At 43.7% G+C, this 26489-nt stretch overlaps 2 protein-coding genes across 2 annotated transcripts; one reads left to right on the top strand and one right to left on the bottom strand.

Annotated features, from left to right (window-relative positions):
• Positions 1 to 12009: 12009 nt before the first annotated feature.
• On the bottom strand, positions 12010 to 24088 carry LOC121534891. Its single transcript, XM_041841503.2, has 2 exons — positions 23972 to 24088; positions 12010 to 12967 (listed from the first exon to the last, which is right to left on the bottom strand). The coding sequence occupies exon 2, from the start codon at positions 12837 to 12839 to the stop codon at positions 12174 to 12176; it is 666 nt and encodes a 221-aa protein (XP_041697437.1). The 5' UTR covers positions 12840 to 12967; positions 23972 to 24088; the 3' UTR covers positions 12010 to 12173.
• Positions 19397 to 21270, top strand: si:ch1073-184j22.2 (dual specificity protein phosphatase 18). The gene is made up of 2 exons (XM_041841504.2): positions 19397 to 19559; positions 20497 to 21270. The coding sequence occupies exon 2, from the start codon at positions 20503 to 20505 to the stop codon at positions 21085 to 21087; it is 585 nt and encodes a 194-aa protein (XP_041697438.1). The 5' UTR covers positions 19397 to 19559; positions 20497 to 20502; the 3' UTR covers positions 21088 to 21270.
• Positions 24089 to 26489: the final 2401 nt, after the last annotated feature.

Below are 26489 nucleotides of genomic sequence, written 5' to 3'. Positions count from 1 at the left end.
CCGCCACAGGAATGGAAGACCCAGAGTTACCTCTGCTGCAGAGGATAAGTTCATTAGAGTTAAATGCACCTCAGATTGCAGCCCAAATAAATGCTTCACAGAGTTCAAGTCACAGACACATCTCAACATCAACTGTTCAGAAGGGACTGTGTGAATCAGGCCTTCATGGTTAAATTGCCGTGTCTTTGTGAGACACGGTGTGGGTGAACGGATGATCTCCGCATGTGTATTTCGCACCATAAAGCATGGAGGAGGAGGTGTTATGGTGTGGGGGTGCTTTGCTGGTGACACTGTCTGTGATTTATTTAGAATTCAAGGCATACTTAACCAGCATGGCTACCACAGCATTCTGCAGCGATACGCCATCCCATCTGGTTTGGGCTTAGTGGGACTATCATTTGTTTCTCAACAGAACAATGACCCAACACACCTCCAGGCTGTGTAAGGGCTATTTTACCAAGAAGGAGAGCGATGGAGTGCTGCATCAGATGACCTGGCCTCCACAATCCGCCGACCTCAACCCAATTGAGATGGTTTGGGATGAGTCGGACGGCAGTGTGAAGGAAAAGCAGCCAACAGGTGCTCAGCATTCCAGGTGAAGCTGGTTGAGAGAATGCCAAGAGTGTGCAAAGCTGTCATCAAGGCAAAGGGTGGCTATTTGAAGAATCTCACATCTCAAATATAATTTGCTTTGTTTAACACTTTTTTGGTTACTACATGATTCCATGTCTTATTTCATAATTTTTATGTCTTCACTAAAATTAAGAAGTAGGTGTGTCCAAACTTTTGACTGGTACTGTGTGTGTGTGTGTATATATATATATATATATATATATATATATATATATATATATATATATATATATATATATATATATATATATATAATATATATATATACATACATATACACATACACAGTGGGGAGAACAAGTATTTGATACACTGCCGATTTTGCAGGTTTTCCTACTTACAAAGCATGTAGAGGTCTGTAATTTTTATCATAGGTACACTTCAACTGGGAGAGACGGAATCTAAAACAAAAACCAGAAAATCACATCGTATGATTTTTAAGGAATTAATTTGCATTTTATTACATGACATAAGTATTAGATACATCAGAAAAGCAGAACTTAATATTTGGTACAGAAACCTTTGTTTGCAATTACAGAGATCATACGTTTCCTGTAGGTCTTGGCCAGGTTTGCACACACTGCAGCAGGGATTTTGGCCCACTCCTCCATACAGACCTTCTCCAGATCCTTCAGGTTTCGGGGCTGTCGCTGGACAATACGGACTTTCAGCTCCCTCCAAATATTTTCTATTGGGTTCAGGTCTGGAGACTGGCTAGGCCACTCCAGGACCTTGAGATGCTTCTTACAGAGCCACTCCTTAGTTGCCCTGGCTGTGTGTTTCGGGTCGTTGTCATGCTGGAAGACCCAGCCACGACCCATCTTCAATGCTCTTACTGAGGGAAGGAGGTTGTTGGCCAAGATCTCGCGATACATGGCCCTATCCATCCTCCCCTCAAAACGGTGCAGTCGTCCTGTCCCCTTTGCAGAAAAGCATCCCCAAAGAATGATGTTTCCACCTCCATGCTTCACGGTTGGGATGGTGTTCTTGTGGTTGTACTCATCCTTCTTCTTCCTCCAAACATGGCAAGTGGAGTTTAGACCAAAAAGCTCTATTTTTGTCTCATCAGACCACATGACCTTCTCCCATTCCTCCTCTGGATCATCCAGATGGTCATTGGCAAACTTCAGACGGGCCTGGACATGCGCTGGCTTGAGCAGGGGGACCTTGCGTGCACAGCAGGATTTTAATCCATGACGGCATAGTGTGTTACTAATGGTTTTCTTTGAGACTGTGGTCCCAGCTCTCTTCAGGTCATTGACCAGGTCCTGCCATGTAGTTCTGGGCTGATCCCACACCTTCCTCATGATCATTGATGCCCCACGAGGTGAGATCTTGCATGGACCCCCAGACCGAGGGTGATTGACCGTCATCTTGAACTTCTTCCATTTTCTAATAATTGCGCCAACAGTTGTTGCCTTCTCACCAAGCTGCCTGCCTATTGTCCTGTAGCCCATCCCAGCCTTGTGCAGGTCTACAATTTTATCCCTGATGTCCTTACACAGCTCTCTGGTCTTGGCTATTGTGGAGAGGTTGGAGTCTGTTTGATTGAGTGTGTGGACAGGTGTCTTTTATACAGGTAACGAGTTCAAACAGGTGTAGTTAATACAGGTAATGAGTGGAGAACAGGAGGGCTTCTTCAAGAAAAACTAACAGGGCTGTGAGAGCCGGAATTCTTAGTCCGTATTGCCCAGCGACAGCCCCGAAACCTGAAGGATCTGGAGAAGGTCTGTATGGAGGAGTGGGCCAAAATCCCTGCTGCAGTGTGTGCAAACCTTGTCAAGACTTACAGGAAACGTATGATCTCTGTAATTGCAAACAAAGGTTTCTGTACCAAATATTAATTTCTGCTTTTCTGATGTATCTAATACTTATGTCATGTAATAAAATGCAAATTAATTCCTTAAAAATCAAACGATGTGATTTTCTGGTTTTTTGTTTTAGATTCCGTCTCTCACAGTTGAAGTGTACATATGATAAAAATTACAGACCTCTACATGCTTTGTAAGTAGGAAAACCTGCAAAATCGGCAGTGTATCAAATACTTGTTCTCCCCACTGTGTATATGTATGTACAGTGGGGAGAACAAGTATTTGATACACTGACGATTTTGCAGGTTTTCCTACTTACAAAGCATGTAGAGGTCTGTACTTTTTATCATATGTACACTTCAACTGTGAGAGACGGAATCTAAAACAAAAATCCAGAAAATCACATTGTATGATTTTTAAGTAATTAATTTGCATTTTATTGCATGACATAAGTATTTGATCACCTACCAACCAGTAAGAATTCCGGCTCTCACAGACCTGTTAGTTTTTCTTTAAGAAGCCCTCCTGTTCTCCACTCATTACCTGTATTAACTGCACCTGTTTGAACTCGTTAACTGTATAAAAGACACCTGTCCACACACTCAATCAAACAGACTCCAACCTCTCCACAATGGCCAAGACCAGAGAGCTGTGTAAGGACATCAGGGATAAAATTGTAGACCTGCACAAGGCTGGGATGGGCTACAGGACAATAGGCAAGCAGCTTGGTGAGAAGGCAACAACTGTTGGCGCAATTATTAGAAAATGGAAGAAGTTCAAGATGACTGTCAATCACCCTCGGTCTGGGGCTCCATGCAAGATCTCACCTCGTGGGGCATCAATGATCATGAGGAAGGTGAGGGATCAGCCCAGAACTACACAACAGGACTTGGTCAATGACCTGAAGAGAGCTGGGACCACAGTCTCAAAGAAAACCATTAGTAACACACTACGCCGTCATGGATTAAAATCCTGCAGCGCACGCAAGGTCCCCCTGCTCAAGCCAGCGCATGTCCAGGCCCGTCTGAAGTTTGCCAATGACCATCTGGATGATCCAGAGGAGGAATGAGAGAAGGTCATGTGGTCTGATGAGACAAAAATAGAGCTTTTTGGTCTAAACTCCACTTGCCGTGTTTGGAGGAAGAAGAAGGATGAGTACAACCACAAGAACACCATCCCAACCGTGAAGCATGGAGGTGGAAACATCATTCTTTGGGGATGCTTTTCTGCAAAGGGGACAGGACGACTGCACCGTATTGAGGGAGGAAGGATGGGGCCATGTATCGCGAGATCTTGGCCAACAACCTCCTTCCCTCAGTAAGAGCATTGAAGATGGGTCGTGGCTGGGTCTTCCAGCATGACAACGACCCGAAACACACAGCCAGGGCAACTAAGGAGTGGCTCTGTAAGAAGCATCTCAAGGTCCTGGAGTGGCCTAGCCAGTCTCCAGACCTGAACCCAATAGAAAATCTTTGGAGGGAGCTGAAAGCCCGTATTGCCCAGTGACAGCCCCAAAACCTGAAGGATCTGGAGAAGGTCTGTATGGAGGAGTGGGCCAAAATCCCTGCTGCTGTGTGTGCAAACCTGGTCAAGACCTACAGGAAATGTATGATCTCTGTAATTGCAAACAAAGGTTTCTGTACCAAATATTAAGTTCTGATTTTCTGATGTATCAAATACTTATGTCATGCAATAAAATGCAAATTAATTACTTAAAAATCATACAATGTGATTTTCTGGAATTTTGTTTTAGATTCCGTCTCTCACAGTTGAAGTGTACCTACGATAAAAATTACAGACCTCTACATGCTTTGTAAGTAGGAAAATCTGCAAAATCGGCAGTGTATCAAATACTTGTTCTCCCCACTGTATATATATACAGTGGGGGGGAAAAAGTATTTAGTCAGCCACCAATTGTGCAAGTTCTCCCACTTAAAAAGATGAGAGAGGCCTGTAATTTTCATCATAGGTACACGTCAACTATGACAGACAAATTGAGAATTTTTTTTCCAGAAAATCACATTGTAGGATTTTTAATGAATTTATTTGTAAATTATGGTGGAAAATAAGTATTTGGTCACCTACAAACAAGCAAGATTTCTGGCTCTCACAGACCTGTAACTTCTTCTTTAAGAGGCTCCTCTGTCCTCCACTTGTTACCTGTATTAATGGCACCTGTTTGAACTTGTTATCAGTATAAAAGACACCTGTCCACAACCTCAAACAGTCACACTCCAAACTCCACTATGGCCAAGACCAAAGAGCTGTCAAAGGACACCAGAAACAAAATTGTAGACCTGCACCAGGCTGGGAAGACTGAATCTGCAATAGGTAAGCAGCTTGGTTTGAAGAAATCAACTGTGGGAGCAATTATTAGGAAATGGAAGACATACAAGACCACTGATAATCTCCCTAGATCTGGGGCTCCACGCAAGATCTCACCCCGTGGGGTCAAAATGATCACAAGAACAGTGAGCAAAAATCCCAGAACCACACAGGGGGACCTATTGAATGACCTGCAGAGAGCTGGGACCAAAGTAACAAAGCCTACCATCAGTAACACATTACGCCGCCAGGGACTCAAATCCTGCAGTGCCAGACGTGTCCCCCTGCTTAAGCCAGTACATGTCCAGGCCCGTCTGAAGTTTGCTAGAGTGCATTTGGATGATCCAGAAGAGGATTGGGAGAATGTCATATGGTCAGATGAAACCAAAATAGAACTTTTTGGTAAAAACTCAACTCGTCGTGTTTGGAGGACAAAGAATGCTGAGTTGCATCCAAAGAACACCATACCTACTGTGAAGCATGGGGATGGAAACAACATGCTTTGGGGCTGTTTTTCTGCAAAGGGACCAGGACGACTGATCCGTGTAAAGGAAAGAATGAATGGGGCCATGTATCGTGAGATTTTGAGTGAAAACCTCCTTCCATCAGCAAGGGCATTGAAGATGAAACGTGGCTGGGTCTTTCAGCATGACAATGATCCCAAACACACCGCCCGGGCAACGAAGGAGTGGCTTCGTAAGAAGCATTTCAAGGTCCTGGAGTGGCCTAGCCAGTCTCCAGATCTCAACCCCATAGAAAATCTTTGGAGGGAGTTGAAAGTCCGTGTTGCCCAGCGACAGCCCCAAAACATCACTGCTCTAGAGGAGATCTGCATGGAGGAATGGGCCAAAATAGCAGCATCAGTGTGTGAAAACCTTGTGAAGACTTACAGAAAACATTTGACCTGTGTCATTGCCAACAAAGGGTATACAACAAAGTATTGAGAAACTTTTGTTATTGACCAAATACTTATTTTCCACCATAATTTGCAAATAAATTCATTAAAAATCCTACAATGTGATTTCCTGGATTTTTTTTCCTCATTTTGTCTGTCATAGTTGACGTGTACCTATGATGAAAATTACAGGTGCCTCTCATCTTTTTAAGTGGGAGAACTTGCACAATTGGTGGCTGACTAAATACTTTTTTCCCCTACTGTATATTTAAAAAAATTTGTGCAAATTTATAAAAAAATGGAATCATCACATTTACATAAGTATTCAGACACTTTAATCAGTCCTTTGTTGAAGCAACTTTGGCAGCAATTACAGCCTCGAGTATTCTTGGGTATGACGCTACAAGCTTGGCACACCTGTATTTGTGGAGCTTCTCCCATTCTTCTCTGCAGATCCTCTCAAGCTCTTGCAGGTTGGATGGGGAGCGTCGCTGCACAGCTATTTTCAGGTCTCTTCAGAGATGTTCGATCGGGTTCAAGTCCGGGCTCTGGCTGGGCCACTCAAGGACATTCAGAGACTTGTCCCGGAGCCACTCCTGCGTTGTTTTGGCTGTATGCTTAGGGTTGTTGTCCTGTTGGAAGGTGAACCTTTGCCCTAGTCTGAGATCCTGAGCGCTCTAGAGCAGGTTTTCATCAAGGATCTCTCTGTACTTTGCTCCAGTCATCTTTCCCTCGATCCTGACTAGTCTCCTAGTCCCTGCCGCTGAAAAACATCCCCACAGCATGATGCTGCCACCACCATGCTTCACCGTAGGGATGGTGCCAGGTTTCCTCCAAGTATGACGCTTGGCATTCAGGCCAAAGAGTTCAGTCTTGGTTTCATCAGACCAGAGCATCTTGTTTCTCATGGTCAGAGTCCTTTAGGTGCCTTTTGGCAAACTCCAAGCGGGCTGTCATGTGCCTTTTACTGAGGAGTGGCTTCCGTCTGGCCACTCTACCATAAAGGCCTGATTGGTGGAGTGCTGCAAAGATGGTTGACCTTCTGGAAGGTTCTCCCATCTACACAGAGGATCTCTGGAGCTGTGTCAGAGTGACCAATGGGTTCTTGGTCACCTCCCTGACCAAGGCCCTTCTCCCCCGATTGCTCAGCTTGGCCTGGGCGGCCAGCTTTAGGAAGAGTCTTGGTGGTTCCAAACTTCTTCCATTTAAGAATGATGGAGGCCACTGTGTTCTTGGGGACCTTCAATGCTGCAGAAATTTTTTGGTACCCTTCCCCAGGTCTGTGCCTCGACACAATCCTGTCAAAGGGTCTGAATACTTATGTAAAGATAATTCTGTTTTATTTATTTTTATAGATGATAAATTATATATATAATACAACAACTATAGAATATATTTTTATTGTGTGTGTGTGCATGTACTGTACTGTAACTTAATGTATATTATTCTGTTATTTTCTTGTCAATACAGAGGGGGACAGCACAATGTTCAGGGCCAGGATGTTCTCAGCCTTTCTCTCCCTTTAACAGGATGTTAGACCTTAGTTAGTTAGTCACAAAAAACATCAAGAGCTATGATGAAACTGGCTCTCATGAGGACCGCCACAGGAAAGGAAGATCCAGAGTTACCTCGGCTGCAGAGGATAAGTTCATTAGAGTTACCAGCCTCAGAAATTGCAGCCCAAATAAATGCTTCACAGAGTTCAAGTCACAGACACATCTCAACATCAACTGTTCAGAAGGGACTGTGTGAATCAGGCCTTCATGGTTAAATTGCCGTGTCTTTGTGAGACACGGTGTGGGTGAATGGATGATCTCCGCATGTGTATTTCGCACCATAAAGCATGGAGGAGGAGGTGTTATGGTGTGGGGGTGCTTTGCTGGTGACACTGTCTGTGATTTATTTAGAATTCAAGGCACACTTAACCAGCATGGCTACCACAGCATTCTGCAGCGGTATACCATCCCATAGTGGGACTATCATTTGTTTTTCAACAGGACAATGACCCAAAACACACCTCCAGGCTGTGTAAGGGCTATTTCACAAAGAAGGGGAGTGATGGAGTGCTGCATCAGATGACTTGGCCTCCACAAACACCCTACCTCAACCCAATTGAGATGGTTTGGGATGAGTTGGACCGCAGAGTGAAGGAAAAGCAGCCAACAAGTGCTCAGCATATGTGGGAACTCCTTCAAGACTGTTGGAAAAGCATTCCAGATGAAGCTGGTTGAGAGAATGCCAAGAGTGTGCAAAGCTTTCATCAAGGCAAAGGGTGGCTACTTTGAAGAATCTAAAATCGAAAATATATTTTGATTTGTTGAACAATTATTTGGTTACTACATGATTCCATGTGTTATTTCATAGTTTTGATGTCTTCACTATTATTCTACAATGTAGTACATTTAAATACATTTCAACGGTACGATTTGATTAGTGTAAAGTTAGCTAGCTACATAGTTGTCTTGGTATCAAAGACAAAGGTGTAGTATAGAGAAACTATCGAGGTTAGCTAGCCAGCTACATTTTCAAACAGTCAACACCGCAGCCACTGCTAGCTAGCCAACATTACCAGCTAGCAGTACTGTATCATTTTAGTCAATGAGAATTTTGCAACGTAAGCTTCACTTTCTGAATATTCGAGATATGTAGTCCACTTGTGTAGCTAGCATGACTGACTTTGTGCTAGCTAGCCAACGTTTAATTACTTCTGCATTATGAAAGGAACTAGACACGGACATGAATGATCCATTGGTAGTTTGTTGTAACCAAGTATTGGTGCTAAACCGTGTGTTATTGGATGCTAGCATGCTAGTTAGCTATGGCGTCATAGGATACGGTGCCCTGGGCGGATTTCACAGAAGAATACTGTACCAGGTTAGCTAGCTGAATAAACTAAGTTAGTCTATTCCTGGAAACATTGAACTACTGTAGATTACAGCAATTATAATTTCTGAAGTGGAAGTTGGAAGAGTTGTATTTTAGTGTTTCAGTGAAAGGTTAGTGAGGGAGGCCTCGTTTCCCCAGTTTAGGTCATTTCATTCCGATCTCCTTTGCATTAGTGTAGCCTTTTCTGTAGCATGTCAACTATGTGTCTGTCTATCCCTGTTCTCTCCTCTCCGCACAGGCCATACAAACGCCTCACACCGCGTGGCTGCTGCCTCTCTAACCTGGTGGTCCCTGCATGCACGACCCACGTGGAGTTCCAGGTCTCCGGCAGCCTCTGGAACTGCCGTTCTGCGGCCAACAAGGCAGAGTTCATCTCAGCCTATGCTACCCTCCAGTCCCTCGACTTCTTGGCGCTGACGGAAACATGGATTACCACAGAAAACACTGCTACTCCTACTGCTCTCTCCTCGTCTGACCATGTGTTCTCGCATACCCCGAGAGCAGCGGGGCGGTGGCACAGGAATCCTCATCTCTCCCAAGTGGACAATCTATCTTTCTCCCCTGACCCATCTGTCTATCTCCTCATTTGAATTCCATGCTGTCACAGTCACTAGCCCATTCAAGCTTAACATCCTTATCATTTATCGCCCTCCAGGTTCCCTTGGAGAGTTCATCAATGAGCTTGACGCCTTGATAAGTTCCTTTCCTGAGGATGGCTAACCCCTCACAGTTCTGGGTGACTTTAACCTCCCTACGTCTACCTTTGACTCATTTCTCTCTGCCTCCTTCTTTCCACTCCTCTCCTCTTTTGACCTCACCCTCTCACCGTCTCCCCCTACTCACAAGGCAGGCAATACGCTTGACCTCATCTTTACTAGATGCTGTTCTTCAACTAATCTCACTGCAACTCCCCTCCAAGTCTCCGACAACTACTTTGTATCCTTTTCTCTCTCGCTCTCCTCCAACACTACTCACTCTGCCCCGACTCAGATGGTAATGCGCCGTCGCGACCTTCTCTCTCTCTCTCCCGCTACTCTCTCCTCTTCCATCCTATCATCTCTTCCCTCTGCTCAATCCTTCTCCCTCCAATCTCCTGATTCTGCCTCCTCAACCCTCCTCTCCTCCCTTTCTGCATCTTATGACTCTCTATGTCACCTATCCTCCCAGCCGGCTCGGTCCTCCACTCCTGCTCCGTGGCTTGACGACTCATTGCGAGCTCACAGAACAGGGCTCCGGGCAGCCGAGCGGAAATGGAGGAAAACTAGACTCCCTGCCGACCTGTCATCTTTTCACTCCCTCCTCTCTACATTTTCTTCCTCTGTTTCTGCTGCTAAAGCCACTTTCTACCACTCTAAATTTCAAGCCTCTGCCTCTAACCCTAGGAAGCTCTTTGCCACCTTCTCCTCCCTGCTGAATCCTCCTCCTCCTCCCCCTCCCTCCTCCCTCTCTGTGTATGACTTCGTCAACCATTTTGAAAAGAAGGTTGACGACATCCGATCCTCATTTATTAAGTCAAATGACACCGCTGGTCCTGCTCACACTGCCCTACCCTATGCTTTGACTTCTTTCTCCCCTCTCTCTCCAGATGGGGGGGTGGGGTGGGGGGGTTAGAAGGATTACTTTATCCTATCCCAGGTGTTCCTTAAAGAGGTGGGGTTTCAAATGTCTCCGGAAGGTGGTGAGTGACTCCGCTGTCCTGGCGTCGTGAGGGAGCTTGTTCCACCATTGGGGTGCCAGAGCAGCGAACAGTTTTGACTGGGCTGAGCGGGAACTGTGCTTCAGCAGAGGTAGGGAGCCAGCAGGCCAGAGGTGGATGAACGCAATGCCCTCGTTTGGGTGTAGGGACTGATCAGAGCCTGAAGGTACGGAGGTGCCGTTCCCCTCACAGCTCCGTAGGCAAGCACCATGGTCTTGTAGCAGATGCGAGCTTCAACTGGAAGCCAGTGTAGTGTGCGGAGGAGCGGGGTGACGTGAGAGAACTTGGGAAGGTTGAACACCAGACGGGCTGCGGCATTCTGGATGAGTTGTAGGGGTTTAATGGCACAGGCAGGGAGCCCAGCCAACAGCGAGTTGCAGTAATCCAGACGGGAGATGACAAGTGCCTGGATTAGGACCTGTGCCGCTTCCTGTGTAAGGCAGGGTCGTACTCTCCGAATGTTGTAGAGCATGAACCTACAGGATCGGGTCACCGCCTTGATGTTAGCGGAGAACGACAGGGTGTTGTCCAGGGTCACGCCAAGGCTCTTCGCACTCTGGGAGGAGGACACAACGGAGTTGCCAACCGTGATGGCGAGATCATGGAACGGGCAGTCCTTCCCCGGGAGGAAGAGCAGCTCCGTCTTGCCATGGTTCAGCTTGAGGTGGTGATCCGTCATCCATACTGATATGTCTGCCAGACATGCAGAGATGCGATTCGCCACCTGGTTATCAGAAGGGGGAAAGGAGAAGATTAGTTGTGTGTCGTCTGCGTAGCAATGATAGGAGAGGCCATGTGAGGATATGACAGAGCCAAGTGACTTGGTGTATAGCGAGAATAGGAGAGGGCCTAGAACTGAGCCCTGGGGGACACCAGTGGTGAGAGCACGTGGTGCGGAGACAGCTTCTCGCCACGCCACTTGGTAGGAGCGACCGGTCAGGTAGGACGCAATCCAAGAGTGAGCCGCGCCGGAGATGCCCAGCCCGGAGAGGGTGGAGAGGAGGATCTGATTGTTCACAGTATCAAAGGCAGCAGACAGGTCTAGAAGGACAAGAGCAGAGGAGAGAGAGTTAGCTTTAGCAGTGCGGAGAGCCTCCGTGACACAGAGAAGAGCAGTCTCAGTTGAATGACCAGTCTTGAAACCTGACTGGTTTGGATCAAGAAGATCATTCTGAGAGAGATAGCAAGAGAGTTGGCTAAAGACGGCACACTCAATAGTTTTGGAGAGAAAAGAAAGAAGGGATACTGGTCTGTAGTTGTTGACATCAGAGGGATCGAGTGTTGGTTTTTTGAGAAGGGGTGCAACTCTCGCTCTCTTGAAGACGGAAGGGACATAGCCAGCGGTCAAGGATGAGTTGATCCGTGAGGTGAGGTAAGGGAGAAGGTCACCGGAGACGGTCTGGAGAAGAGAGGAGGGGATAGGGTCAAGCGGGCAGGTTGTTGGGCGGCCGGCCGTCACAAGTCGCAAGATTTTATCTGGAGAGAGAGGGGAGAAAGAAGTCAAAGCATAGGGTAGGGCAGTGTGAGCAGGACCAGCGGTGTCATTTGACTTAATAAATGAGGATCGGATGTCGTCAACCTTCTTTTCAAAATGGTTGACGAAGTCATACACAGAGAGGGAGGAGGGAGGGGGAGGAGGAGGAGGATTCAGCAGGGAGGAGAAGGTGGCAAAGAGCTTCCTAGGGTTAGAGGCAGATGCTTGGAATTTAGAGTGGATATATTGTAAAGTGGTTGTCCCACTGGCTATCATAAGGTGAATGCACCAATTTGTAAGTTGCTCTGGATAAGAGCGTCTGCTAAATTACGAAAATGAAAACGTAAATGTAAATGGGACTGCACCAGCTGGAGAGAAGAAGTAGGTGGTCAGGGTCTCCCTCACTCGATTCGCCTCCCTGGTGGCATAGTTGTCTCCAGCACGAGTGACCTCTCACAATCCGCCGCTTGGAACGCCCACATCCGTCCGTGTCGACCGCTGAGACCTCAGGGACCCCTGGGATGTTCTGAGGAAGTTGTGGAGGACGCGGGTAGCCTTCACACAGACCTCGGTATTCTCCGGCTTCAGTGTGAGCACCTGCCGGTACATCCGCCACAGGGCAGAGAAGGTGCCGAAGGTGTACTCCACCACCAACCTGGCCCGAGACAGCTGGTAGTTGAAGATCCTTTGAGGACTCCCTGGATCCTGGGGTCCTGCGTAGAGCCTCATGAGGTTGGGCTTCAGGGGGAAGGCTTTGTTTCCCACAAAGACATAAAGGACTGGTCCCAAGTGGTCTGCAACTGGGAGCGTGGCTGGTGGTGGGATCCCCAGAGTGCCATCTTGGAGAGCTCGGCCGAAGGCAGACTCCCTGAGAGTCCCTCCATCACTTGCCCTGCCATTGGCACCGATGTCGATGACTCTGAACCAGTAGTTTGCATCGACCAATGCCAAGAGGACGATGGAATAGGTCCCCTTGTAGTTGTAAAACTGGGACCCAGAGCATGGTGGTGCCTGGATAACCATGTGCTTTCCATTGATTGATCCAAGGCAGAGAAAGTTCCACTTCTCCTTGAACTCTTCCGCAATGGCCCTCCAGTCTTCCTCCTTGGGGACAGGCATGTACTCCTGAACCAGACCATCCCAGATGGCTTTCGCCACTGTGGACACAATGCTCGCCCGCCACTGTGGACCAACCAACACGGTAGCTGAATGCGATGGTCCGGAAGGAGTCCCCAGTTGCAAGGAATCTGCAAAAAAGGGAACAATGTTGATATTATGTTGATATTATATTATTTAGCCTACCCCCTGCTACATTCATTCAATCTAAACAGTAGGCCTACTCTGTTCATCATGGCCTCATTATAAATTAAAATCTGGTAAATAAATTTTTTCATCCCTGTTGTATTGTATTGTAGGCTATACCAAACTCATTATAGGCTAGTACATTTCCGCTTCCAATGTCGATAATTTAATTTACAATTGGCAATTTTGTAATCAGCAGCCAACTATTCATTAAATAAATAAATAATGAGGGTAAACAATTTACCCGATGCTTGCTCCTATCTTGGTGAGGAGGTCAAACTGATGAGGACATAATAAGTACTATATAAATGAACATGCACAGTGTAATCATGTGTGTCAAATATGTCAATTGAAAAAACGATGTTAAAAGCACTGTGTGAGAGTATCCCTAACCTTACCAATCGACAAAGGGCCTTGATTGGCTTGGCAACTGTAACAAGGCGTGATGTGCAATGAAAACATTTTTGGAGGGGGATAACGTTTCTTTGGGACCTGATACAAATAAATGTTTCTGCGGTGTTCCCATGAAACGTGTGTAGAACATTCATATCTTATATTCTGAGAACATGGCAACCATGTTCTGTGTATGTTTGGTGGGGCATTGATGGAATATTCTCCTAACCCACAGAAAACTGGACATATGAATGTTCTTGCAACATTCCCATGAAGCGTGTCTAAAACATTAATATTTTAAATTCTGAGAACATGGGTAAGTTCTATTTGACATTAAGGGAATGGTACCTTGGAAACAATCCCTGTATCATGGGAACATTCCTATGAAAATGTTAGTTAATGACCTTAAGGGAACGTTCTCTAAAGTTGTGGGAACGTTTGTTGTTAGATGGAAATGTGATGCAGTGAATGGAATGGGTGGAGTAGAAAGTGCTGCTGGGTATTTAGACCACAGTCCCCCAATAAATAACACCATATATAGATTCTACAGTCCCTACTGAGTAATCCCAACCCCACTTCGGCACATTTTGTTTTTTCTCTATAGGCCAATATGTAATTTATAGTCCTTTATACAATGGCTGGATCTAATCCTGAATGCTGACTTGGTTAAAACCGCATTCCAGCTCTATTCCACAAGTTACCACCGGCTAAATCTATGACGTTAAAATGCCTATTAACTCTGTTCCATCTGACTGCACAATCCACTGTCTCATCAACCCAGCCAGGCACTTTATAAACTTCATCTCCACTATAAAGAGCATCTAGACATTATCTCACATTTCTTTTAGACTAACATTTAGTTTTCAACAGCGGAGATTTGAATAAACCTTGCTATGTATCTCTCCAACATAACATTGTTTCAATATTCAAATTCGTTCTCCAGCTGTCCCATAGTAATGCACGTGTCGGGAGTCAGGACGAGACAGACAGACAGGCAGCGTTTCTCAGCCAGTCGAAATCATGAATCAGCTGCCATCATTTTCATTGATATATACAAAGAAATGTCAATTGAAAAAAGGTCAAACGAAACAAAGTGCAGCTAGTTTGCAGTCTTTCCAGCTTCAGTTTGATGTGATTGTGTAAGCTGTGTTGTTGGCTAGCTACTCTGAACAATAGTGTCCTGACGAGTGAGCACATTTTCTATGCCAGGCAAAATCGCGCCTCATTAGGTCATTGTTATGGATGTATCCAAATAAATGTCACTAGAAAACAGCTTAAACAAATGCAAATGCAGTTTTGACGTGACTGTAAGTCAGCCGTAGTTGGCTAGCTAGCAAGCAAGGGATAAGAATGTTGCCAGCCAGTATGGCAATGGAACACTTAGAATGAAGACTGGGTCGCGTCCATAGATACAGAACAAAAAGACTGAACGACTGGGTCGCGTCTCTAGCAACCGAACCGATAGAACGAACGACCAGCCGGCTTGGGTAGTAACCCTAGATTTGTGTCGGGACTATATCTTGTGGAAGGATGAAATAGTATGAGTAAATTCATAAAAATAACGTTTTTAATGAAAATGTGTCAATCATTGGATATGTTGGTAAACCATTGTATAAAAGTGATAATGACCTCAAACACGGCTTCTCGGGCATTATCACTTAAATAGTGTATTGCATTGGGACCAATGGAGTGGGCGGAGTAGAAAGTGCTGCTGGTTATTTAGCCCACAGTCTACCATGAAATAACACCATATTTAGATTCTACAGACCCTACCAAATTATGATAAATGTACTATATTACGTATTGGATCACAAAACAATACAATTTTAACATTACCATGTAGTTTACCAATAAAATGGTCTGATGGTGATGTGGAAATACTCGGAAATACATATCCCAAAAGAAATAAATGATCTCACTCCAATACATTTTAATAGAAAGTTAGCAAAAATAGATAAAATCTTGCGACCATGGAAAGGCAAATACCTGTCAATTTGTTGAAAAATCACCCTGATTAACTCTTTAGTATTATCCCAGTTTACCTATTTGGTTATGGTCTTGCCTACGCCTAGCGAACAGTTTTTTAAATTATATAAAATATTCAATTTTATTTGGAATGGCAAGCCAGACAAAATTAAACGGGCCTATTTATATAATGAATATGAATTCGGAGGACAGAAATTATTAAATATTAAAGCATTAAAGCTTCAGTCATACAAAAGTTATACTTAAATCCGAACTGGTTCTCTAGCAAATTAGTAAGATTGTCTCACCCAATGTTCAAGAATGGCCATTTTATTCAGATTACAACCTCTCACTTTAAGTTATTTGAAAAGGAAATAATCTCCCAAATGTCACTATTTCTAAAACAAGCCATAGAAAGTTGGTTGCAATTTCAATTTAATCCTCCAGAAACGACAGAACAAATAATGCAACAAATATTTTGGTTAAACTCAAATATACTAATTGATAAAAAAACTTTTTTTTTTTACAAAATGTTTAAAAAAGGTATAATCTTCGTAAATGATATTATCGGTAGGACTGGTGGAGTTATGTCGCACATGCAGCTAACAAAAACATATGGAAATGTCTGCTCTACCCAAAATTACAACCAAATAATTGCAGCATTACCGCAAAAATGGAAAAGGAAAGTGGAAGGGGGAAAAAGTAAGGAACTTGTCTGTCGGCCTTGCATTAAAGAATATAATTGGTTAAAGAAAATTGTGATAAATAAAAAAGTATACCAGTTTCATTTAAGGACCAAAGGATTGACAGCTGTCCCATATACAGTGGGGGAAAAAAGTATTTAGTCAGCCACCAATTGTGCAAGTTCTCCCACTTAAAAAGATGAGAGAGGCCTGTAATTTTCATCATAGGTACACGTCAACTATGACAGACAACTTGAGAAAAAAAAAATCCAGAAAATCACATTGTAGGATTTTTTATGAATTTATTTTCAAATTATGGTGGGAAGATGTAGATTGCAAAATAGTTGGGAAGAGATTTTTGACGTACCGATTCCATGGCATAGTGTTTATGAGTTGATACGCAAAATGACGCCGGATTCAAAACTTAGAATTTTTCAATTTAAATTATTATATACAATTCTTGCTACCAATAGAATGTTATTTATATGGGGGATACAATCTTCCTAGCTCTGCAGATTTTGCTCCGAAGAGACAGAATCATTAGATCATTTGTTTTGGTACTGTCCATTTGTAGCTTGTTTTTGGACACAGGTCCAGGAATGGCTAAAGGATTGCAATATTTACTTGGCGCTAACCCTGCAGATAGCACTACTGGGTGATCTGAAAAGTCATAGTCAATCGATCAATAATATAATAATACTTTTAGCAAAAATGTTTATTTTCAATTTACGATCTCAAGAAACAATGAGAATAGAAAGGTTCAGAACTTTTGTAAAACATCACAGTACAGTTGAAAAATATATGGCAAATAGAAATCTAATATGGATGGTGTTAAGAGAAAGATGGGAGGTGTTGAATGGAGCTGAAGGATGGGACTAATAACAACAACTAATAACAACAAGATAACTAATGTAAAGCATACCGTGTCCATAATAAGTATATAGGTTATAGGTTGAGCTTTTGTGAAAGAGCACAGTTAGAAAAATATGGCATATAGAAGCAAACCAGATGGACATCATGAAAATGATCGGAGGAAGTTCAGGAGTAAAAACAAACAAAATATAATTATTGTAGAATTTGACTGTGTCCATAAAATGTATATAGTATGTATGGGCTGGAAGTAGAGGCCTAAGCGTTGTTGTTCACTAGTTTACTCCAATTGGGGAAGGGGTGGTGGGGTTGGAAAGTAATGAAGGGAAATATCATTTAAAAAAGGATATATGTGTGTGTATGAATGTATGTGTGTGTGTGTATGTGTGCATGTGTATATACAGTGGGGAGAACAAGTATTTGATACACTGCCGATTTTGCAGGTTTTCCTACTTACAAAGCATGTAGAGGTCTGTAATTTTTATCATAGGTACACTTCAACTGTGAGAGCCGGAATCTAAAACAAAAATCCAGAAAATCACATTGTATGATTTTTAAATAATTAATTTGCATTTTATTGCATGACATAAGTATTTGATACATCAGAAAAGCAGAACTTAATATTTGGTACAGAAACCTTTGTTTGCAATTACAGAGATCATACGTTTCCTGTAGGTCTTGACCAGGTTTGCACACACTGCAGCAGGGATTTTGGCCCACTCCTCCATACAGACCTTCTCCAGATCCTTCAGGTTTCGGGGCTGTTGCTGGGCAATACGGACTTTCAGCTCCCTCCAAAGATTTTCTATTGGGTTCAGGTCTGGAGACTGGCTAGGCCACTCCAGGACCTTGAGATGCTTCTTACGGAGCCACTCCTTAGTTTCCCTGGCTGTGTGTTTCGGGTCGTTGTCATGCTGGAAGACCCAGCCACGACCCATCTTCAATGCTCTTACTGAGGGAAGGAGGTTGTTGGCCAAGATCTTGCGATACATGGCCCCATCCATCCTCCCCTCAATACGGTGCAGTCGTCCTGTCCCCTTTGCAGAAAAGCATCCCCAAAGAATGATGTTTCCACCTCCATGCTTCACGGTTGGGATGGTGTTCTTGGGGTTGTACTCATCCTTCTTCTTCCTCCAAACACAGCGAGTGGAGTTTAGAACAAAAAGCTCTATTTTTGTCTCATCAGAACAAATGACCTTCTCCCATTCCTCCTCTGGATCATCCAGATGGTCAATGGCAAACTTCAGGCGGGCCTGGACATGCGCTGGCTTGAGCAGGGGGACCTTGCGTGCGCTGCAGGATTTTAATCCATGATGGCGTAGTGTGTTACTAATGGTTTTCTTTGAGACTGTGGTCCCAGCTCTCTTCAGGTCATTGACCAGGTCCTGCCGTGTAGTTCTGGGCTGATCCCTCACCTTCCTCATGATCATTGATGCCCCACGAGGTGAGATCTTGCATGGAGCCCCAGACCGAGGGTGATTGACCGTCATCTTGAACTTCTTCCATTTTCTAATAATTGCGCCAACAGTTTTTGCCTTCTCACCAAGCTGCTTGCCTATTGTCTTGTAGCCCATCCCAGCCTTGTGCAGGTCTACAATTTTATCCCTGATGTCCTTACACATCTCTCTGGTCTTGGCCATTGTGGAGAGGTTGGAGTCTGTTTGATTGAGTGTGTGGACAGGTGTCTTTTATACAGGTAACGAGTTCAAACAGGTGCAGTTAATACAGGTAATGAGTGGAGAACAGGAGGGCTTCTTAAAGAAAAACTAACAGGTCTGTGAGAGCTGGAATTCTTACTGGTTGGTAGGGGATCAAATACTTATGTCATGCAGTAAAATGCAAATTAATTACTTAAAAATCATACAATGTGATTTTCGGGATTTTTTTAATTACAGACCTCTACATGCTTTGTAAGTTGGAAAACCTGCAAAATCGGCAGTGTATCAAATATTTGTTCTCCCCACTGTATATATTCTTAAATTCCATTCCTTACTAGATTTGTGTGTATTGGGTATATGTTGTGAAATTGTTAGATATTACTTGTTAGATATTACTGCACTGTCGGAGCTAGAAGCACAAGCATTTCTCTACACCCGCAATAACATCTGCTAAACACGTGTATGTGACAAATAAAATGTGATTTGATTTGATGTCACTGTCTCTCCTGGTAATTCCATCCATAACCTAAAATACATCTGCAAATGCCATTCATTCACTGACGGGACTTCTGTTAAACAGAAAGTGGAAAGTTTATGGTAAACTGTTCACTGTCTTCAAATGTTATGTAGCCTAATAGTGTTTTTCTTTCAACTGTAGAAACTGTTGATAATTGAAATTATAGATATAAATCAAATCAAATTTGATTTATATAGGACATTGGTGTGTGTGTAGGTGGCTGGAAATGTGGGCGCACGTGACAAGGTTTTCAAGAGCTGTACCCCAGCTGCCGTGGAAGTCTAAAATTAAACTCTCTCTTCATTGGCCATCAGGCCCAAAGCCTATTTAAGGATGTGTGCTTGTGCTTGTGTACCTATGTGTGTTCCCCAACGAGGGTTCGCTTCTCGAGGCCAGAACTCTTCAAAACCTGAGAGACAGATCCAGACATACAGAGGCATACAGGGACCAGGTAAGCCACTAGACACACAAACGCGGGCGGCAGCTGCGACAAACATAGTCTTACAACACATTACACAACACATAGGCTCACTCCTATGAAACGTGACTGAGAATTACACAAGCTTTGTATACTGTGGCAAGCATAAATAACTCTAAAACATTTAAACACACAGAGCTTTTACTTTATGCATATGACACCGTTGCGTCTACATCTAAGCCTACCTTCTAAAATGTTCATGGTATTCAACCACAATATCTTTCTAGTCACGCACATGAGATGCTCATTTTACTGCGAGTAAAGGATTGTGAAAGTGTGTGGCAGCTTATGTCGATGTACCTGCAGTGTTGATGAATGGGTATTCATAGAATAATAGAATGAGGCTTGGACAGATTGGTTCTTACTAACTTAACATCCACTTTGTTCAAAAGGTTGTCTTGGTACTACGTAAAAAATGTGTGTTGGACTCAACATTTTAGTAATGATGATCTCTTACTAGGTTGTATTGATGTAAAGGAAGTGGTCACCAAGCCTGGTCCTAGAGAACAGGTTATGCTTTTGAAACAGCCAAAATACCGGATTCAACTAAAGGTCTTGATTATGTACTTAGCTCTATGGCTTTGGTTGCATTACGTATGCTAGTACTGAACTGGAACAAAAGCCTGCACTCCAAGACCAGGGTTAATGACTACAGCATATTATGGATCCCCCACTCAGGTCCTAAGAGGTAGTGTAAAGGTGTTGTTCCTCCCAGCACACACCCGTTTCAAATAATCAATAACCATTGTGTAAAATCATGGTCTGAACATTATTTTTGGTCTGGACCCAGATAAGCTGATGCAGGTGTTACCAAAGCTTGCACACCTGTAGCTCTCTATGACCGAATAGATCAGAGATCTCAGAGTATATTGTATTGGTAATGGTGTGTTTGTGTGTGTTCCCCTCGCAGGCAGCCATGTCAGTGTCTCAGATCACCCCCACCCTGTTCCTGAGTGGAGCAGACGCCCCCCTCAACCAGGCCCTGGTCTCCCGCAAGGGCATTACCCTCATCGTCAATGCCACCCTCAACCACGCCTGCCCTGTCTACCCAGGCGTGGAGTGCCTGCGTGTGCCCGTCTCCGATCTGCCCACCGCCCGTCTAGGCGACCACTTTGACCGTGTGGCAGAGCGTATCCACAGCAACCGGACGGGTGGTACGCTGGTGCATTGTGCGGCTGGCATGAGCCGCTCGCCGGCCCTGGTCATGGCATACCTAATGCGTTACCGGGGCGTGACTCTGTGCCGGGCCCACGCATGGGTGCAGGAGAGTCGGCCGTACGTGCGGCTCAACGCGGGTTTCTGGGCGCAGCTACTAGAGTTTGAGAAGAGGCTCTATGGGAAGAATACGGTTAAGGTGGCTGCGCCCATGCCGCCAGTGGAGCCGCCCCCATCGCCATGGACACTGCGGTCATCATGGACACAGCTGTTGCCCGGGTCACCGTTGTTGTCATCTTCGTCGCAGGCCAAGAGGTCAAAGAAGGGTAGGCTTGTAAGGAAATAGTAGGGAGGGAAAATGTCCTTCTCTGTCTGAAGATGTGAGGGAAGAACTTACAGCCCTACTGCCTGAGAATGTAAACCGAGGAAGCAGACTTGTCCCCTGCCTTGATGTGATGAGGGAAATATAGTACATTAATAATGTATGTATGTACACTGAACCCAAATATAAATGCAACATGCAACAATTTCTAAGATTTTACTGAGTTACAGTTCATATAACGAAATCAGTCAATTGAAATCAATTCATTAGGCCCAATTTATGGTTTTCACGTCAGTATTTGGTGTTACCACGATTTGCCTCATGCATCGCGACACATGAGTTGATCAGGCTGTTGATTGTGGCCTGTTGAATGTTGTCCCACTCCTCTTCAATGGCTGTGCGAAGTTGCTGGATATTGGCGGGAACTGGAACACGCTGTCGTTCATGTCGATCCAGAGCATCCCAAAACTTGCTCAGTGGGTGACATGTCTGGTGAGTATGCAGGCCATGGAAGAACTGGGACATTTCCAGCTTCTAGAAATTGTGTACAGATCCTTGCAACATGGGGCTGTGCTTTATCATGCTGAAACACGACAATTGGCCTCAGGATCTCGTCACGGTATCTCTGTGCATTCAAATTGCCATCGATAAAATGCAATTGTGCTTGTTGTCCGTAGCTTATGCCTGCCAATACCATAACCCCACCGCCACCATGGGGCACTCTGTTCACAACGTTGACATCAGCAAACCACTCGCCCACACGAAGTCATACACGCTGTCTGCCATCTGCCTTGTACAGTTGAAACCAGGATTCATCCTGAGACAATTTCTGACAGTTTGTGCCGAAATTATTCGGTTGTGCAAACCCACAGTTTCATCAGCTGTTTGGATGTCTAGTCTCAGACGATCCCTTAGGTGAAGAAGCAGGATGTGGAGGTCCTGGGCTGGCTTGGTTACTCGTAGTCTGTGGTTGTGAGGCCGGTTGGACGTACTGCCAAATTCTCTAAAACAACGTTGGAGGCGGCATATGGTAGAGAAATGTACATTAAATTATCTGGAAATGGCTCTGGTGGACATTCCTGCAGTCAGCATGCCAATTGCATTGTGTTGTGTGACAAAAGTGCACATTTTAAAGTGGCCTTTTATTGTCCCCAGCACAAGGTGTACCTGTGTAATGATCATGCTGTTTAATCAGCTTCTTGATATGCTACACCTGTCATGGGACCAACACTTTACATGTTGCATTTATATTTTTGTTCTGTGTATAAATATATATTTTTTATTAAGGATATTGGAATTCCAGATAGGAATGAGAGGGGGAGATAGATGAGGTGAAAGACAGCGCAGAACAAGGACATGGGATTTGAAAAGGCAATTTGTGGTCCAGAGTTGGCAGCAAGGAAGAATGTGGACAGCAAATCTTCTGCCTAAAGTAATGGGGGAATTGTTATGGCCATCTGTCTGCCTGTAAGGGGAGTTCAAGTTCATTTAAGTCATTAACATTCAACAATTGATCTTTGAATTGTGTGATGAATAAAACATTATACTAGTAGAAAAACACAAACAACAATGCAACACACATTTAGGGAACTGTTGCGTGTGTTCACTGGTGTGGAATCTTGTTCCTATGAGTGTTCCTAGGTACTTACTGAAGTTTAAAACTGTACATGATGGTGGAGTAAGATCTTCTTCACATTCACATTATCTCAAGGATGTCCAGTAAGGACTAAGGCTTGTCCTACAGGTGTTTTGAGTAGGCTTTCTTTTGTTGCATTTATGTAATTTGCAATGCACTGTTTTATTGCTGGATATGAACATCCAACCCTTTTAAAGTTAAAGCGTGTAAAATGTGTAGACGTACCCATGACATTATGTTTGACGTCATTATATTTAAGGAGGGCTTTTATGTACAGGCCTTTGTTCTTAATGTTTACAGCTCAACACCAGGCTCTTTCTGCAGTGGGGTGGTTTTGTAACTCAGGACCCATTATCAAACATGTTTTAGGGTGATTCTACGCCAGTGGGAGTGAAAAATATTTTGGCTATCGCAGATTGTTCTGGTAATTATCACATAGAAACTTCATTAGGAGGAAGGATGTTTGAAATGTTTTGTAAATTTGAAAATCATGATGAAAGTGCCAATTTTATGCCCTTTGTAGACCTATACATGCCTCTGTAAGACCTTATATACATGATCCAGACATCTTGGTGTCATTGTACTCCTTATATTGTAGTGTGCTCTAACATATAGAGTATGTCTAGATTCTGAAATACAATGCTCACATTAATGTATTCAACATAAAAAATATGAATATAAATATCTCAAAACGACCCTTTTTGATGTTGTTAATTTGTACACAACTTCCATAAATCCAATATCCAACCTAGCAGGTCTCACTGAGGGTGCTTTCACATATCTCTGTATGATCTGGATCCTGGAGCGTTTGGTACCCTATACATATGTGAAACGTAAATTAATCCTGGCCCAAACGAATCCTGGAACCTGCCTGGGCTGTGGGTCCAAGATCCAGGACCAGGGTACCAGGTATTGTGACACAGCAACACCCTGTGCTGATGTTCACGTGTTGTGAAACTTTTAAAATACAGGTTACAACAGGAGTGATATATACAGGAGCGATATTCATTATTTTCTGTTGGTTATTAAACATTTGTTATCCAGTTAACGTTAGGTAGACATATGTTAACTAGCTGAATTAGCTAAAAATATATATATAATAAGGGCAAAGGGGCGACATGGACTGTCTGTGAAACCGAGACCTTACTGCAGATCTGGGGGAGAGTATCAAGGCTGAAATGGCAAAGACCCACAAAAATACGCCAAAAGGCTACTCAGGGAATCCAGAGCAGTGTACGACAATTTTTTAAAATATAACTACGCTCACAATACCTTTCAGCGAGGGATGCACTCAGGAAGTCGGAAAGCTCGGCAGATGAAAAGTGCTAGTGTCAATATTTTTATATGATTGACAATATCATTGACAGTCCTGTGCCTGCTGCTGCAAGTTAAAGTCCAAACCAGACACTGAACAGTTCGTCATCTGAAATTGACGATTCCTTCCCCAGTGGTAAGTTGACAATAGGCTATGCAAAGCAATGGTACACTGTAAGTTAACGTGAGCTAGCCAGCAAAAAATAATAACAACGTTAGGCCAGGTAACATTAGCCTGTGATTAGTCCACTGATGATGCACACGGCCATTGCAGACAATATGTAGGCTATGCAAAGCAATGATACACTATAGTAATGATACACTGTAGCAATGGAATGGTGCATAGCAATGATACACTGTAAGTTACCAGTAGCTAGCTAGTTAAATAATAACAGTAGGCCATGTAATGTTAGGCTAGCAGGTGAATAGTCCCATTGATGATGCACAAGTACATTGCTTACAATACATAGACCTTCTCTCTAACTAACTAGCTCAGTCACATTTCAGGAGAAGAACAGCGAAAGGCAGCTTCAGCAGTGAAAATAAGATCTTTCTTACTGTGTTTCAGCAGCTGGCAACACATTTGAATGTGTGGCAGGGGCCCCTGTCCTACCTCACCAAAGCTGTCTCCCAACAACATAAAGCAGGCCCAACAACACAGCGTGGTATCCCCCCACAACACCATTTGGAGCCTCAGATCTGAATCACCTTTACACCATTGAGAACAAGCCGTCAACATCCACCACGACCACATATTTACATAATTTAGCAGACGCTCTTATCCAGAGCGACTTACATTATTTTTTTTCATACCCCCTGTGGGAATCGAACCCACAACCCTGGTGTTGCAAACGCCATGCTCTGTCAACTGAGCGCCCTGGACGACGCTGGAACAATTGCGCTCTCTAGTGGCACAGCTAGCACTGCAATGCAGTGCCTTAGACCACTGCGCCACTCGGGAGACTATCATTGTCTGTAGCTATCCATTGCAGAACTTTTGTCTTATCTGATTTGATCAAATACATATAATTCGATCATAAATAATATATTATTTATTTGATCAGATTTAACGAACATGAATTGATGAAAATATGTATTATATAACAATTATGTTTATGTTACATAATAAAAGCACGTTAATAATGTAATAGCCAACGATTGTGGTCCTCTGTAGCTCAGCTGGTAGAGCACGGCGCTTGTAACGCCAAGGTAGTGGGTTCGATCCCCGGGACCACCCATACACAAAAAAATTTATGCACGCATGACTGTAAGTCGCTTTGGATAAAAGCGTCTGCTAAATGGCATATTATATTATTATATTATTATTGTCATCTTGAATAGATAAGGCCCCTGAAACCTACTTTATGAACATGGATTACTTAAATACTACACTGAACAAAAATATAAATGCATAAATGGTCAGATGAGCTTCCCTGAAACGGTTTCTGACAGTTTGTGCAGAAATACTTCGATTGTGCAAACCCACAGTTTCATCAGCTGTCTGGGTGGCTGGTCTCAGATCTATCCCGCAGGTGAAGAAGCCGGATGTGGAGGTCCTGGCTGGTGTGGTTACACTTGGTCTGCGGTTGTGAGGCCGGTTGGACGTACTGCCAAATTCTCTAAAACGACGTTGGGGTCTGCTTACGGTAGAGAAATTAACATTAAATTATCTGGCAACAGCTCTAGTGGACATTCCTGCAGTCAGCATGCCAATTGCACGCTCCCTCAAAACTTGAGACATCTGTGGCATTGTGTTGTGTGACAAAAGTGCACATTTTAGAGTGGCCGTTATTGTCCCCAGCACAGGTGCACCTGTGTAATGATCATGCTGTTTAATCAGCTTCTTGATATGCCACACCTGTCAAGTGGATGGATTATCTTGGAAAAGGAGAAATGCTCACAGGGATGTAAATAAATTTGTGCACAACATTTGAGAGAAATAAGCTTTTTTTGCGTATGGAAAATATCTGGCATATTTTGTTTCAGCTCATGAAACATGGGACCAACACTTTACATGTTAGGTTTATATTTTTGTTCAGTATATGTTGTTTTTCTAACACAAAAAAAACAAGCCAATGAAATATTTTGTTCATTTAATTCAATTGATTGTTTGCACAGCCTACACATTCTGTTTGATTGTTAAAATACAGGTTAATTGTAATGTACAATGTGAAATTCTATTTGACAATTTTGCTTGTAATAACTTAACAATAAACTTCAGCAACTGATGATCTTGTGAATGCTTTCCATGTTCTATTTTAAATCCTCTCAAATACTGCTCTTTTTCAGAATCCCAGTTGAATCCCAGTTGTCCTGAACGCACTGAAGTCGGAAGTCAGAGATTTCCGAGTTCCCAGTTGTTTTGAACACGGCATTACATAATCTATTCTTGGTTGCACCTACGTCACTCTGTCGCATCACACCATTGTATTGAACGTTCTCAGCCAGAGTTCAGAACAACCGAGAACTCCGATCT

The sequence above is a fragment of the Coregonus clupeaformis genome, chromosome 21, assembly GCF_020615455.1.
Source record: "Coregonus clupeaformis isolate EN_2021a chromosome 21, ASM2061545v1, whole genome shotgun sequence".
Classification (NCBI taxonomy): Eukaryota; Metazoa; Chordata; class Actinopteri; order Salmoniformes; family Salmonidae; genus Coregonus; species Coregonus clupeaformis.
This window is presented reverse-complemented; position numbering and strand designations above follow the sequence as displayed.

What these genes read in the sequence shown, in the direction of transcription:
- LOC121534891 (XM_041841503.2), bottom strand. Translation starts at nt 12,839, where the DNA reads ATGCCTGTCCCCAAGGAGGAAGACTGGAGGGCCATTGCGGAAGAGTTC.
- si:ch1073-184j22.2 (XM_041841504.2), top strand. Translation starts at nt 20,503, where the DNA reads ATGTCAGTGTCTCAGATCACCCCCACCCTGTTCCTGAGTGGAGCAGAC.